The following is a 15,654-nucleotide window of genomic DNA, read 5'->3' as shown; positions in this document are numbered from 1 at the left end:
TTAGGGATTTTATTCCTAGCCTGTGTGTATCCAGCTTAGACCCACTTATTCCATAAACAGGGTTGTCTGATTTAAACTGGAGCAGCGCTTCCCACTCCAGTGTTTCTGGCTGGGACAGGTTGAGAATGAATGTCCACATGCTCTCACTCTTTGCTTTAGCAGACCTAAAAGTGAGAGACCTTTCGTTGTCCCCTGATAAAACCTCTCCTTCCCTTGGCTGTTTGTAGTGAGACCTGGTATGGGAGGCTCACTGTAATTCAAACTAGAAACCTTCTACCCCAGCAGCTGGGAGGAAAAGCTGCAGCACATACAGACCTGAATGATTTTCTCTGTTGAGGCAGGTTTGCTTCCCCCTTCTCAGGAGAGATGCTGCTGTGGTTGTGACTTTACCCAAGCTGGAGGAGCTGGGGCAGTGCTGGGTGCGGGAGGCACGTCGCGTGGCTGCACGCCAGCTGCCTCATGCAGGGAGAAACTCCTGTCACCACAAAAAGGGGGAAAAGCCCACCTAAAAGGTGAACAGGGGAGTGTGTAAAGAGAATGTGGCGTTTTGCTGCTCTCTGATTTAGTTTTTTTCCTCCTGTAGAGTTGTGACTCGATGGGAACTTGTTTTCTCCCTCTGTTTGAATTCAGCATCTTGCAAGCCAGGCTGAGACACAAGTTCTTTCCTCTGAGCATCCTTCTGATATGTCTGGCCCTCCTTGCAGCAGCCTTCCTGCTCTCCTCACCATCTCCCCAGGGTGGAAAGCAGGGAAAGCATGTTCAGCCTCCCAAATATTTTATTTATATCCTGCCAGCCGTGAGTAAGTGCCTCCAGCCTTCTGGCTGCCATAAATCTGTTCATCACCTTCTTCCCTCAGCTCCTCCCAGGAGGAGGTTTTGTACCAAGGGACAGGATTCCCATGGATTTGGGTGTTTGGTGGACATAAATGATAACTCCTGGGCTGGTGGGGGGCTTGGTGCCCATGGGAGATGTATCTGGGAGATGCCATGCTGGGGATGGGATGCGTGGTGCCCTGCTCCTCCACAGCCCCCCCAGCTTATCTCGTTGCATGTTCCTGCTGAGCAAGGGACCAGCAGAATAAAACCAGCTGTAGAAGGGAGACAACTGCCTATCCTGTGAAGGTACAAACTAGGTCAGCGTTGTCAGGCACCACCTTGCCTTTATTTTAAGAAAAAGAGGACAAAAAATGAGAGGGGGCAGGGGGAACCCAACCCCAAGCCCCACTGACAAGGCAGGAGTGGTACAGCCCTTTCGTGTTATGAACCCTGGTCCCCAGCATTGGGGTGACCTCCCTCAGCTGCCTCTTGACGATGCTTGGAGGTGATCCACAGCTCATTATTTCCAAGATGTTGAGCCAAGGAAAAATGCTGTGAGAAACCACATGATTTTGAGCAGGCTCCATCCCTGACATCCCAGCTGCAGCTGGGAGAGCTGGTCCTCCCTTCTGAGGTGAGTCTGGGGAGGGGTTCTGGACATGACATTAATTTAAAAGGACTCATGCTGCAAGATCTGTGTCAGGGAAAGACCCCCGAGGGGCTTGTGAAGAGTGAAGCCACAGCAGAGCGAGTGCCCGGAGCGGCCGCATCCCTGTGAGCCCCAGGCAGCCCCCAGGGGAATAGGGATAAGCCCGGTTTGGGCTGCGAGCTGCCAGCAGTGTGGTCCTGCTGGCTGTGGGGCCTTGGTGGGCAGCCAGGCTGCATCCGGGCGCTGTGGGGAAGCTGCTGATGCCAAAGCCCGGGCAGCCTGTCCTGCCCTTCGGCAGGGCCAGAGCAGCACTGTGCTCAAGGGGCTCAAAACAGGGCACTGTGTCCCCTCCTCCCCCTGCCTGCACTGGTTTGCGCCACAGCCAATCTCACCATGCCCTGACAGTTAGGATACTGGTGTAGGACTGGGGACTCCAGTACCAAGCTGGACCACAAACCCTCCGCCCGCATCCTGGGATGCGGTGGCAGAGCGATGGGCACGGGCAGGAGGATGCTTGCTCGGCAGCAAGAGGCTCAGGGGTGTCAGAGTGGCTTGTACCTTGGGCAGGGGAAGGCTATTTATTCCCCAGGCACACGAGGAGGCAGAAGGTGCTGAGCAGGGCAGGATCAAGCTGCTGGTTTCCATCATCTGTTGGTGACAGTTGCTTAAGTGCTTTTAATTATCGTTTCTGTACTGATAGGTTTCCCTCCTCAGCCACAGCGGCCGTACAGGACTGCGCAGGCTTGAATTGTCCTAAGGGGGGGCCTTGGGCAAGTTGAGATGTCTCCATCCCTAGGGGCAAAAAGAAGTTGTTTATTAAAAATAAAAATTAATTAAATGAATATGTCAGTGAAGAAAATCTGGCCTTGGGGAATAGGGATGGGCCAAACAGCCTGTCCCAGGCCCAGCAGGCTGTTTGCTGTCGTATCTGTAGGATGGTTTTTGTATTTTAAAGGAAGAAACTGAAGCCAAGTCATGCTGATTATTACAAAATGTTAGTGGCTGCTTGTGGAAGAGCTTGTCATGGACAGGAGGGGAAGAGCTGGCGTTTGAGTCAGCTTAATAAGGGGAAAATGTGAGGAATTTAACGCTTAAAGTGATTCTGCACTGCAGGGAAATAGCCAGAGTACTGTGTCCAAGGGGCTCAGTGGCTCTGGATATTCCCAAGTGCTTTCCTTTCTGCCTCCTCTTCTGAGTGTCCAAAGTGCTGGCTGCTAGGAGTGCTGGGTGACGGGAGCGTGGGCTGTGGGGCTGGGAATCAGCAAACCCAAGTGGGGTTGTCCTCTTCGTGCCGACGTGCTGAGGGAAACCCCGTGAGCCTCTTCTCCTTCCCTGGGGGTTCAGCTCTGGGGTGGGCACCAGGATGTGCTGGGGTCTTCCTGGGGCTGGCAGCGAGTGCGGTGCAGCTCAGGGAAAGGACATTGTCTCCCTCCCCCCGGGTAATAACACCTCACGTCTCTTCCGCATCCTCAGCGACTGGCGGGCTCTTTGGGGAGCACGTGGCTTTCTGGGGGTGGGGGGTGAGGGGGTAGAAGCTTCCCCAGGGGCAGCCGTGTGCCCCCAACACTCATGGGACTCCCCTCGCCGCTGTGTTGCAGGCTGGATGCGGACGGGCCATGGCACAGCTGGAGCTGCTGTGGGCGGCTGCGGCGCTGATGCTGCTCGGGGCCATCGTCAGCCTCTGCGTCAAGTGCCAGCAATCGGGTAAGGTGCTGCTTTGGGGTCCCCCTTGGGGTGTCCCCTCTGGGTGGGTTTGGTTCTGCTCAGCCGTGGGGAGCTTCACCCTCGTGGGGATACTCCCGGCTGCTTCAGCTGGGAAGGGGCTTCGCTGTGAGAGGGCAGCTGGGGGTGGGGAAGGACCCCCCCAACCCTGCAGTACCCCTTCCTAGGCTGCAGGCCCCTCCTCTTGGTCACTGTGGGGGTGGCTTTGGGTCAGCCCACCTGGGAGGAGTACCTCTGGCTGCACAGATCCTGCAGTGGTCCTGGGGCAGGAGGAGGGCAGGCATGGAGGAGTTTGGGGGACAAATTCCTGGATGCATTAAACACAAAGAGGGGGGGGGGGGTGAGCGCCCACCCCAGTGGGGTTTCCAGCCCCTCTCAGAGCTCCGTGTGGGTTTTCCTGGGGAAGAGAGGCTGCAGGGTGGGGGGGGGCTTTGAGGCCTGGCATGGCTGGCTGTGGGGTCTGAGATAACTCCTATGATTTAAATGGGCTTGTTGCAGCTGCCTCTGTCGTCCTCCCACACTCCTGGCTGAAGAGGTTTTGTGTTTTATTGGATTTTCTGATGTTCAACTCCCAAATCATCCTTTTCTAAGAGGGTTTTTTTTTCTCTTCCCCTTGTCTTACAGCTAGCAAGAGAGAGAAGCAGCTGGGGGAGCGGAGGAGCCAGTAAGTCGCCTTTCACAATTACACTTCTCGCTCAAACACCTCACCCAGGGTGAGACCCTGGCCAGAACCAGACCAGGCTCTACATCTCACAGCTAAAATATGGATTTATAGAAGATAATCCCAAAATGTGGTGTGCAGGGTGGGGTGTCCCAGGTCTGGGTGCTGCTGGAGAGGTAATGCCTTTACAAAGGACAATCCAAAATGAAAGCGAAGCTCCGACAGTGATGCCTGTGAGTCATTAATTAGTTGGAAAAAGGTCTGGGAGAATTGGAAGGGCAGGTCATCCTGTCCAGGAGTGAGGTAGAGAGGTTTGTAATGTCACAAACAAGACCTGGCTCTTGGTGGGTGCTGGTGGGACCCTGTTCCAGAGTAACCACCAACCTGCAGCATAAGCAGCGAAGGAAATGCATCGTACACAAACACACCCCCCCTTATTTCCTTCAGCAACAGACAAACCACAGCTGAATGATATTAAAAAGAACAAGAGAAAAGAAAAAAAGCTGGCTTGTAACCCTTGATATAGGAGCCAGCGTGGTGCAGAGGGGCTCTGCACGAGCCTCTGTGGGCTTGGGGTGTTCGTGTGCCCGAGCCTGGGGAAAGGCTTTGGTGTGGTCCATGGGAGACCGAAGGGAAAGCCGGCACAGGCTCCGTCCCCTGTGGGCTCGTACTGAATCCTCCCAACTTCTTTACGTCTGTACCTGGATTAGGCAGTTTTCCTTCAGACCAGACTTGCTCTCTTTAGAGCTCTGGTTTGGGTTAGTCAGGCTTTTGGCATGGTGGTTTAACTCTGGGTATTTGGAGGCGCTGGCTGCGGTGAGGTCCTTTGCCTGATACCTTGTCTCGTGCTTGGGAGAGCGTGGGTGGTCTGGGTGAAAGGGGTGGGGGAGAAGGACACTTCCATGGTCCCAAAGTTGGACTTAATAAGAGCTGCATGTCCCTGTGGCTGAAGAGACGTTGAATGCTCTCACGTCCTGCAGAGCAGCTCTCCTGGTAATTAAGAAGAGGTTATTGAGCATGCATGTTATTTTTTATTGGTTTTTTCAGGTTGATATCATGGGATGCTGGGGGGGCAGGGGCAGCAGTGGAGGTAAAGCAGTGGGGTCTGAAGCCATTTCATGGGCAATCATCCCGTTTTTTTTCAGGGTGAAAATGCTCTTCTGTCCTTAAACAGCCCATAAAACGTCAGAATAGGGATTAATGTACATTATGTTTTCCTCATCCCTAAGTCCTTCCCTCAGCTGATGTTGGCTGCTCTGCTAGTGGTCCATAAATACATCTTGACTGTAAAGGGTCAGAGAGGACTTTGGGAAGCTGCTCCCAGCTCTCGTGGGTCCTGTGTGATGTGCTAAGTGATGCACCTCAGTGTTTCACCAAGGCCAGTGTGGAGGCTCTGCGCTCTCCACATCACTCCCCAAACAGTGAGGTCTCTTGCATCTACCTTCCTTGTCATGGAGCCCAAAGTTCAGTTGAGTTCGTACATCTGCTGGAACAGGCTGCCCAGAGAGGGGGTGGGTGCCCCGTTCCTGGAGGTGTTCAAGGCCAGATTGGATGGGGCCCTGGGCAACCTTGTGTAGCTCCAGGCCTGGAGGTTGGTGGCCCTGCCTGTGGCTGTGGTTGGAGCTCTGTGATCCTTGGGGTCCCTTCCAACCCAGACCAGTCTGTGATTCTATGATCTGTTTTTTCCAGGCTCGAAAGCCAGCCGACCTTTGAGGTGATTCGATCCCATTCCAGTGAGTATGAGTGTTGCACAGGGCTCCAGTGTTGGGGGGTGGGGGTCCCAAATGCACTAAATGGTGCAGGGAAGGAAAATAAAAGGGTCACCTCAAATTCGGGCTGTGAAATTATCTTAGACTGAGGTTGTCAAAGCCAACTTAGATGCTTCTAGCAATGTGATCTCTGAGCTCCAAGGAAAGGAATCTCTCTTCACATTGAAAAGAAACCCCCCAAGTTCTGTTGTTTCAACACAGCGCCTGATTCAACTGGCCTCTTCAAACCACCCTGCTCGCCCTGTGAAAGCGACAGTGTGGGTGAACCCAAATTGATAGGAGTGACTCATTTGTCATCACCCCCTTGCTGCTTCCTGCAGCGAGTTGGGTTAGGTGCTGACCTTTGATTTTTATCCTGAAACGAGCTGCTGACGGGGTCTGTATTAAATGTCACCATCTGCAGACAGGCTCTGTGGGGCTGCTCCTCTCCCTGGGACCTCTCCTGGGTCCAACCCCGCAGACCCCTCGATGAGCCTTTGCTTCAGCCCAGCCTGACCAAAGCTCACACCCTATGGGTGCATCTCACGGTGAGAAGGGAGAGGTCCTGAGCACGGGAAAGGCTCTCGGACCAAAGGGGCTGGAGGCAGAATGGGCCAGGAGGCAGCAGTCGGGCCTGTAGCTTCCTCTGGCCTGCGTTTGCTAGCTCTGTGGGCTGCACAAAGGCCAGCTTTTCCTCTATTTGCTTCCCATTTTTGGCCATTTCTGTACTTTTGAGGAACAATCTGGAAGCTCTTCTGGCACGCGTTAGAAAAGCACTTGCCAGTACTGGGGAATCCTCTCTGGGATTGCTGGAAGGCCTAGTCGCTCGGCGCGTGTTGCAAGGCCGGCCACTGCCTCATCGCTGACATCTTGTTCTGTTCTTCATGCCAGCTACAACCCGAAGACTGGAACAAATTAAGGAACCTGAAAGCTTTTTAGTAGCAAGGTAGGTAAATACCAGAACTGAACCCTAGCTAAAAGCCAAGGTTGGATGAAGCTCACCCAGTGTACGTTCAGGATTTGGGATTGGGTGCTGGGCGCTATGGATGGTGCTTGAGCTGTGCTTCATTTATTGGTGGTCAGTAGTGGGTTTAGAGTTTTAATGGATTTTCTGCAGTCTGACTGCATTGTACTGGCAAGCATTTAAATCCCAAGGGAACAAAGCCCGTTTAAACCCAAGGAAATGAGCTCTGGCTGTCCATGAAAAAGAAACAGCCGTTCTTTGCTTATAAGCAGTTTGACATGGGAGAGAATTCCCTTTTCCCTATCACCAAAACCCCAAAGAACTACATGGCTGCATTACCTCTGCAGCAATATTCAGTCATAGCCTTCCCCATCTTGGGGTCTGACCCCAAACTCTTGATGTTTTCCCTGCATTACACTCACAGGGAGGTCTCACGGATGGTCCTTCTGGCTTCATCAGCACTGTGGTTTGTAGCCCCTGGTACAGTTTGTTCAGACCTGGGATTTTTCATGCCCTTTTCTCTCTTTCAGGAAAGTCAGCGACGATCTCCATGCCTCCTGCCACACTGGATACGGTGAGCATCTCCCCTGAGACAGGCACTGGGTTCAAGGCTCTCCCCATCCATGCAGCCCCGGGGGAAGCACCTACAGCAAAATTCATAAATGGGGATGTTGTGAATCTCAGCTGGTTCATGCAGGTGCTGGGTGGAAGCTGTTTTGGGGCAATGGAACCTGCAAGAGGCTGCTTGCTCATGGACAGGGCGTGGGGGTGTTGCTGATGAAGTGACTTGCTGGTAGTAGCACCTCTCCATGACGCTTGTTTGGTAAGAACCAGCCTGGGTGTGAGTTTAAAGTGCTGTCCTCACCCTGCTGTGTCTGGCTGGTCCTGGTTAGAGCCACAGGGGCTGGTTATTTAAAATATCACCTCTAGCTGCCCAACACCTCTTCCTGTGATGTTGTGATGTCCAGCCTTGCATCCACATCCCTCCCTCCTGAGCAGGGAGTGGTGTGGGGGCAGATGATGCTGAATGGCTGGGTGGCTCCATCCTTGAACTCTCCCACTGCTCAGCCCCAGCGTGATGCATCCCTCTGCTTTTCCCCAGGGAGCAGGACCGAGCCCAGGTACCAGAACTTCCTGACAGGTAAATGCTGCAGCTGCGTGCAGGGCCGTGGTGAGGGAAGGCTGCCAAGGAGATGCAGGGTTACTGGGGCTGAGAGCTGGCAGGGAGCACACAGCAGCCGGTGCTGCAGCTGGCACAGCTCTGGCTTGGTTAATTTAGTGATTGCTGTGTAAGATATGCACTGAGCTGATTAGCTGTCAGAGCGGAGGGGCAACGCAAGCCCTCTGCTCCCTCCCAGCACAGCATGAGCTGGCGCTTGCCCCAAGAGGAATATTGGTGAGTGGGACTCTGCCCTCTTTCCCAAACTGGGGAGGATATTCCTGGTCCCCCTGCCATCTGTCCCTGAAAGTGGTGAGGCCTGGTTTTCTCAGGACCAGTGATGGATCAGGGCTGCCTCACATTGCTCCAGCTGCCCAACTCTGCCTGTGGATGGGTTTTGGGGCCGTGCTGGGGCTTTCTGACTGCTGGGGACAGCTACTACCCCTGTGCTCCAGGCTGTGTGTTGGGGCAGTGACTTGAGTTTTTGTGATGGTACAGTGTGCTGACAGCATCCCCTTTGTGCTTGCAGAGGACTGCCTGCATGGGGATGCTGCCTACGTGTGAGTAGCTGCTTGCTGACCTCTGGCATGACCCAGCAGAGCTGTACTGGTCCCAGTGCGGTCCTGGGTCTCTTGTAGCCCAGGCTGGGAAGGCCGTGGGCTGCCCCAGGCAGGAGGAGCTCACAGTGGCTACTTTTCCAACAGGGAGCCCATCTCTCTGGATTACTACAACTGTGCCCGCTTCTTCATACCACCACACGGTAAGGTCTCTCCAGCCCCCAGCCTGGCTGTCCCATGGCTCCAGGAGGATTTCATGAAGGGGCATAGCAGAGCCATGGGGCATGAGGGATGCCCAAGCCCCAATCAGTTCATTTTTGGGCCTCATAGCCCAGACACATCCATGGCTCCAATTGCACAAAACACTTTGCTCCTACTTGTTTCTCTCTGAGCAGCAGTGAATCCTCCATCGCTGCAGGACCGTGCGGGGTGACGAGCCCATTTTCCTGCTCGTAGTCTGCTGCAGCCCTGTGGGGTCCTGCTCAGACATGTGGGAAAGGGCATGTCCTCATCCAGAAGCTTTTTGCCAAAGGGAGGCCACCAAATAGTTTGTGTGCTTGGTTTATGAAGCTAGCAAAAGGTGGGATGAAAACACCCCACTCTGGTCAAACGCACCTTTCCAAGGGAAACACTGCATCAATGAAATGTTTTCACCTCCCTGGGCACTCAGCATTTCTCTGCCCTGACTCAGACATCAATCTATTTTTATTGAAAATTCATTTCAAAACAGGAATCCTATTTTTTTTAATGAAAAGAGACTGGGAGGAGGGGGAAAAAAGGTTTTTAAAAAAGAGAAAAAATATATTGTTTACCAAAAAAAAAAAAACCAACCAAAAAATTCCTGAAATAACCAACAGAACAAAGAGCTGGGGGGGATGGGGTGGTAAATTTTCAAAGTTTTTGGTTCTATTTCATTTTTATGTGCTTGGACTGAGGCTCATTTCCAGAAACTGAGACTAAGCCCAAGAAGACACTGCAGGCACAAGCTTTATGCTCACTGGGAGGAAAAACCCCTTCCTGACCACTGCCCTGCTGGGGCTCAGGGGATTCCCCCCTTGCCAGAGCCAGCCCTCCCCCATTCATCTTAGGCCTTCTTGGAAAGTCATGGTACACCAGGCCCAGATTTGGCCCCTCACCAGAGCAGCTCAGCCAGTGCTCCATCAGGGATGGTGTTCCCATGGGGCAGCAATCGCCTGGCTCGGCTGCGCTGGGGATGTAATGAAGGCTAAAGATGTTTTTGTTATGGGAAACAGCCCTCTGCTGCTGGTGCTGAGGGACCTTCCCCATCACCTACGCTCCTTAAGCCCTTTTCCCCCGTTGTTCTTCTCTCTGCCAGAGAAAGAGGAGGATTCCTATTCCTATCAAAACGTCGTCGTTGGAGCGCCTTACGGCTCCGATCCAGGTACGTGCTGGCTGCCACAGCTCATGCATGTCACACAAAGGTACCAGAGAGGGATCACAGAATACCAGGGGTTGGAAGGGACCTGGAGAGCCCATGGGGTCCAACCCCCCTGCCAAAGCAGCTCCCCAGCTCATATTGCACAGGTTGGCATCCAGACAGGGCTGGAATATCTCCAGAGATGGAGACTCCACAACCCCCCTGGGCAGCCTGTCCCAGGGCTCTGGCACCCTCACTGGGGAAAAGTTCTTTCTATGCTCTAACTTGCAGCCATTGCCCCTTGTCCTGTCCCCACAGAGCACTGAAAAGGGGCTGCCCATTTCCCCCTGCATCCCATCCTTCAGATATTCATCAACATTAAGAAGGTCCCCCCTTAGTCTTCTTCTCTCCAGGCTGAGCAGCCCCAGCTCACTCAGCCTTTCCTCAGAGGAGAGATGCTCCAGACCCTTCATCATCTTCATAGCCTCCTCTGGACTCTCAGCCAAGGGACACCCCTTGGCTGGTGGGCACGGCCCTTCCCATCAGCTCTGTGCCACGGAGCAGGGCGCAGGGGCTGCTGCAGGCACAGAGACCTGGGATGTTTCCCCTTGCTGCATGAAAACAATCCCTGGCTGGCTGGGAGCTTGTCTCCAAGCCAGTCCCTTTCACTTGGAGGCTTCTGCAGCATGTCAGGAGCTTTGGGGTCTGCATTGCTTCTCGAGGTTTTCAGCAGTACAGCCACAATTGATGGAGGCTCTAGCCCGCAGCTCAGGCCTCTTACCACGTCCAGCCCAAGTTGGCTGCAGCCAGGGAGCTGCTGTAGGATGAGGCTGGACCACAGTGTCTGCTTGAGGGCTTCCCTCTTCCATCCTGGGATGTTGCAATCGAAATGGGAAGCCAGGCTGGTTTCCTTCAAGGAATTAACACAATGCTTGTGCGCTGGTGGAGCCTGCCCTGCTCGTGCCTGGGTCTGTAGAGGGCAATTAGAGGAGGCAGGCGGAGCAAGGACCAGTCTGATCCTTGTTGTGCCCACAGATACCCAGATGTGGGTCAGATGAGGCAGCATCAGCAGACGTGTGGCAGGACGGCTGGAAACTCAGCCACGTGCACAGGGTGCTCAGGGTGCAGGGGCTTTCACAAAGGTCCATTTTTAGTCCACTTGTTCAGCATCATCCTCTCCAAACTCTTCTCAGTCACAGATGATGCTGCAGACTACGAGAACAGCGCGGCGGTACACGTATGGAAACTCCAGCAGGCGGAAGGTTTGTTCTCTTGTGGCACTTGTTTACTATTTAGGGATGGGGCTCGGGCAGGGTGTCGCTCACGCTAGCCCAGTATAGCCCGTGCTCAGCCCAGCACAGCCAGCGCCCCCGCCTCCAGTTCTTTTTCTCCCCCCACTTGTTTGTGATTGATAAACACCAAGGGCAGCGCGCACATCGCTCCGAGCCCTTGCAATTGAATGGTGCTGTGATGGGATGTGGTGTTTCCAGCAGTCGAAAGGCCGCCACGTAGGTGGTTGTGCCTAAACCCCGACCACGGGGTGCTGCAGAACAACATCGTCCTTCGTGTCTCATGTATCCTCTTGTGTTTTGAAGTCGCCCTGGTGCGAGCTCAGCCTTTTAATCCTCTCAAGCACATCCCGTGGGTCAGCCCACGGCTCTCCTGCAGTAATCAGGGGGCCCCTATTTCTGAAGCTAACCTTTAAACACAGTTTAATCTACTGTGTGGCTTCCTGTGAAGCACAGGCGGTAGTCTGGCCTGGGAGATAGTGGTGAATGTATACGTATATATTTAAGGGCTTCTTGTCTCTGGTGTGGGAGCTGCCTAAGCAAACTGATTCTCGTTATCCTGTTTGCACACTCTCCAGATTAAATCTGAGCCTGTCTCTTTTGGCTTCAAAAAGCCATCTAAGCTTGCTGCTGCTCGCAGGGGGCTTGCAAATCTGCTGCGACCATTCTGAAGCCCCTTCAAGGACACCTCGATGCTGAGATCTGAGATTTCTCAGCCCAGGAGCAAAAACCTGTTGGCACTGAAGGCAGAGTGTGTGTGTGTATGTGCTCTAAGATCGACCCACTTACTGATCGGTGCTTCCCCTGCTTGCTCACAGCTCTGCAGACAGACAGCGCAGACGATGAGCCAGACTACATCAACACAACCTCTGCCCCTCTGCCAAAGGAAAGGTAATGAGAACAACTGATATTTATTGAGGGGTGGGAGGATTGTGTTTTATGCTGAAGAGAGCTCAGCTGGAGCTTTGCCCCTTGCTGGCAGGGCCAGCCAGTGCCCAGCACCCCGGGCAGGCAGTGTCAGGAGCAGGAGCCGCCTGTTTCATGCTGTGCCACATCTCTGGCCCATGCCAGGCTGACTAATCCTGACCATGGAGATGCATTTGTCAAAGTCTCCCAGCCCCAGTGCCGGCCTCCTCCAACAGGAACTCAAAACCACCTCAAAGCAGCTTTAGGCAGCACTGCTCTGTGCTGCAGACAGGAACCCACCAAAACCCTTTTGGTCTGTGCAGTTCGGAGGCTGAGCAGCGTAAGGGATTCCCTGGGCTCAGCCCAGTCCCGCCTGCTGTGCTACAACCACATATCCTGCCCAGTTATCAGCAGCAATACGATGCTGGCGGTAAAATAAACTACCACAGGCAGTTAGTGCAAAGGCATCCGTGGGGAGGCTGCACCACTCTGCTCCAGTTTGGACCCGGACTCCAGCTGGGAGAGGGTCTGGGACCAGTATCCCTCTCCTTGTCAGGTTTATACTGAGACCCAGCAGGATCATCATCCTGCTTGGCAGCTCCAGTTCAGGGTTTTATGGTCCCCAAACTGTGGGCACCAGTGGTGAGCAGCCCCTGACACTTTCTGAACCCAGGCAAAGCATTTAAGATCTGTGCCTGCCAAGCAGCCCTCTCTCCACGTTCCAGTATTCACTTTGAACTGCAGCAGCCCATCCTGCCAGCATTAGCTTGTGTTGACAAAGACCCTGCTGGAGGGGAAGCCACACCAAAGGCAGGCTGAGCTTGTTTTGGTCAAGGATTCGGTGTGTCACTCGTGGCACATGAGGTGCTTCCCATCAGCCCGTGGCACATTGGTCTGGCTGGCAGCACATACAGCTCAGCCTGCCCAGGGACACCCACTGCTCCCCATGGCCCAGTGCCAGCCTCTGCAGGGTTGCAGCTGACCATGGGAGCCCCTTCCTGAGAAACCTGCTGCAGTGGTACCTCGCTGCCAGGCAGCTCTCTCAGCTTGAGCTGGAGGAAACCAAAAGAGTATTGCAAAACCAGACTGTTTCAAATGGGGATGGGGAGAAACTTGGGGGGGTTTGCAGAGAAACTTCTTTGTGGAAAGTGTGGACTAGCCAGGCTTTGTGTTAGCCAGGCATCTGGAGGAGGGAAGCCAGATTACCCATGAAAAAATTAAAAGTGCTAGAATGGTAATTTTTATAAGCTATCCTGCATTTACTCCTTTCCCACAGAGAGATTTCAAGGAGGAGGGGATTACATTTCTGTGCTAGTCACAGGGTGGCCCTGCTTTTTGCTCTGATAGTGGCTCTGTGGCACTGGGCACACCAGACTGCTCTGTTTGTAACAGGGAGAGTGCTCACCGTGTTCAGAGCCAAGAGAGGAACAATCCGGGCTGGGAGATGCCCAAAACGTTTAGCAAAGCTGCTGTAATGACTGCACCTAATTTGGTGGAGAGCAATGATCAAAGCAGCACAGGGACTATCATAAATCCACCTCCCAAAGCAATAAATGATGCTGGGAAGGTGGAAGAGGGAGGAAGCACTGTCCTGCAAAGCCCTGGCAACACAGGTTTTTTGGGGAAACCTCCACTCATATGCCTTAGCAAAATGCTGTCGTGGCTCTGTGTGTGTAAATAGCTTCTGGCAGCTCTGTGAGTAAATGAAAATTGCTGATGTGCTTTTTGCCATTGTAATGACACCCCCATTACAGCTTTTGTGAGCAGAGTAATGCTCTAAAATCCCCATGTCCAGCCACGTGTTCTCTAGGTGAACTCAGTAATGGGCTCCTGGCACAACAGGCAGCAGAGTTCAGAAGTTGAAAGCAGGGATTAAAATCAGTGGACTCACTTCCTCTCCCCCCTTCTTCTTTCAAGAACTCTGCGTAAGGTCTGAAGACGTCCTGTGCTGAGCTGTACGAGTGCACCCAGACAGGATGCACACAGGGAGAGGCGAGACTCCGATCCCCCAGTGAAATCTCTTCTCCAAACTGTGCCCCAGATCCCATAGAAGGGGTGCCACTGAACAGAAGAAAAGCTCTGCTTGAAGCACCATGGAAAAAGTACAACTGCAAACCTGCAACTGGAGACAGCACCCTGCTCCCTGGCAGCGACCGTGGGCCAGCTCATTACCCTGTCTCCTTGCCCTGCATATCTACTTGAGGGAGGATGTGCAATGGTTTCTCCTGTCGAGCATGAAATCAATCTTTAAATTGCTGAGCAGTAATGCAGCCAGCTACTTCATGTGTCAGGGTGACTCATGTGTGATGGTATTAAGACACAGGGATTATGTTCTGAGTTGGTTCCTGTGCTCTCCTACAGAAGCAGTTTCCTCCAGGAGAGGAAGCAGGGAGGCACAGGTAGCTTTTACAACAGCAGAGGTTCTTTAGAGCTGAAAGAGATACCAGCCTGCTCACAAAAGCTGAAGACTTGCCTTATCCACAGCCTGTAAAGCAGTGTCGGCCTATGGCACTTTTCCTTGGGTTTCGGTATCTGCAACAACTGAGAAGGTCCAAGCTGCAGCTGCCAGCCTTGGAAACTGCACCAGTCTTTCCCTCTGGCCATGGGAACGTCAGCCCTGCAATGTAACCCTTGTCTCTTGAGCCCTGATGCACGGTTTGGCACTGTTGTACCACTTATTTATTAAAATGGAATAGCCTCCAAAGAAAAGGCAGTGGTTTGCTGTGGTTTGCTATGGTGCAGGTGATGTCTGCGTGAAACAGCCCGAGGAGGGAGCTCATGAGGTGACACAGCACCTCGTGCAGGATGTGATGGGCAGAAAAATGTGTCTCCTTTTAAAAGCCACCTTCTTCAAAATCAGTCCAGAAAACTGTGCTGCAGGAAGGGAGGCAGCCCACGCTCACGTCTCCAGGACCAGGTAAGAGTGATCAGAGAAGTGAAGCTGAGGGTGAGCAAGCCCTGGAGTGGGAGAAGGGGATGTCAGGTGCTTCCTGTAGCAAGAGACTTGGCTGTATTTTTAGCAGAATCTCTGAGACCATGGGTGGCCACCGCTCTCGTGGCTGCAGTGGGGGCGGGTGCTTCGGAGCGTGGCTCAGGAGCAGGTTTACCTGCAGCTCCCACCAGTGGGTTTACTCCTGCTTCCACAGGAGAGAAAATCCAGTGCACATCAGGGATATACACAGGCAGGGAGCTGCGGTTGCTTTCTGCTTGCCTTGGCAGCCACTCCTCACCCTCTGTTTTCCTGCTGTTTTGGTGCTCTGGGGAAGGTTTGCGCGGGCTGGGGGGAGCAGTGAGCCTGGAGCAGTGACAAACAGCCTGAGCTGGGGCTGCACAGGCTGGCAGGCAGGCAAGGAAACAAGGAGATGCCTTTGTTACTGAACTGGTGTGCCTGGCCCTCACAGGGCCATGAGGCTCCCACCCTGGGTGGCTCATCTCAGCCCCTGAAGAAGCTCCTGCTTCCCATGGAGGGCTGCAGACTGTGGGTTTTTTGCTGGGGTGAAGCATGAGCTCTGTTTTCAGTGTCAGGTGGGGATGTTACACCTAGTAGGGATTCATCTCAGAGATGAGTGGAGCCATGCAATGATTAGATGATCCAGCTAGAGATACCAGCCCGTCCACAAAAGCTATCTCTCCATTAGGTGAGTGTGCAGAACAGAGGATGTACTGCTCCCCCCCTCAGCAGGGAGGAGGGTTATACCAATTGTATTTCCCTGGCGTAAGGCTCCTCCACTGCCTAAATGAACTAGAATGGTGTGGAGCCAAAGCAGGCAGGGCAGGAGGGGCTGTGGAGGATCTTCCCTCCTCT

The 15,654-nt window shown here is 53.6% G+C and overlaps 1 protein-coding gene across 1 annotated transcript; it reads left to right on the top strand.

Annotated features, from left to right (window-relative positions):
• Positions 1–3,081: 3,081 nt before the first annotated feature.
• Positions 3,082–13,785, top strand: LAT2 (linker for activation of T cells family member 2; the record flags this gene model as incomplete). Its single annotated transcript, XM_084273081.1, has 12 exons — positions 3,082–3,169; positions 3,812–3,851; positions 5,538–5,581; positions 6,488–6,542; positions 7,091–7,134; positions 7,663–7,701; positions 8,249–8,279; positions 8,424–8,479; positions 9,613–9,678; positions 10,848–10,916; positions 11,762–11,834; positions 13,767–13,785. 12 exons carry the CDS (start codon positions 3,082–3,084, stop codon positions 13,783–13,785), a joined length of 624 nt encoding a protein of 207 aa, XP_084129207.1.
• Positions 13,786–15,654: the final 1,869 nt, after the last annotated feature.

Source organism: Gallinula chloropus (assembly GCF_964237585.1).
Source record: "Gallinula chloropus genome assembly, chromosome: 19".
Taxonomy (NCBI): domain Eukaryota; kingdom Metazoa; phylum Chordata; class Aves; order Gruiformes; family Rallidae; genus Gallinula; species Gallinula chloropus.
Note: the sequence above shows the minus strand (reverse complement) of the source record. Positions and strands in the feature narration are given on the sequence as shown.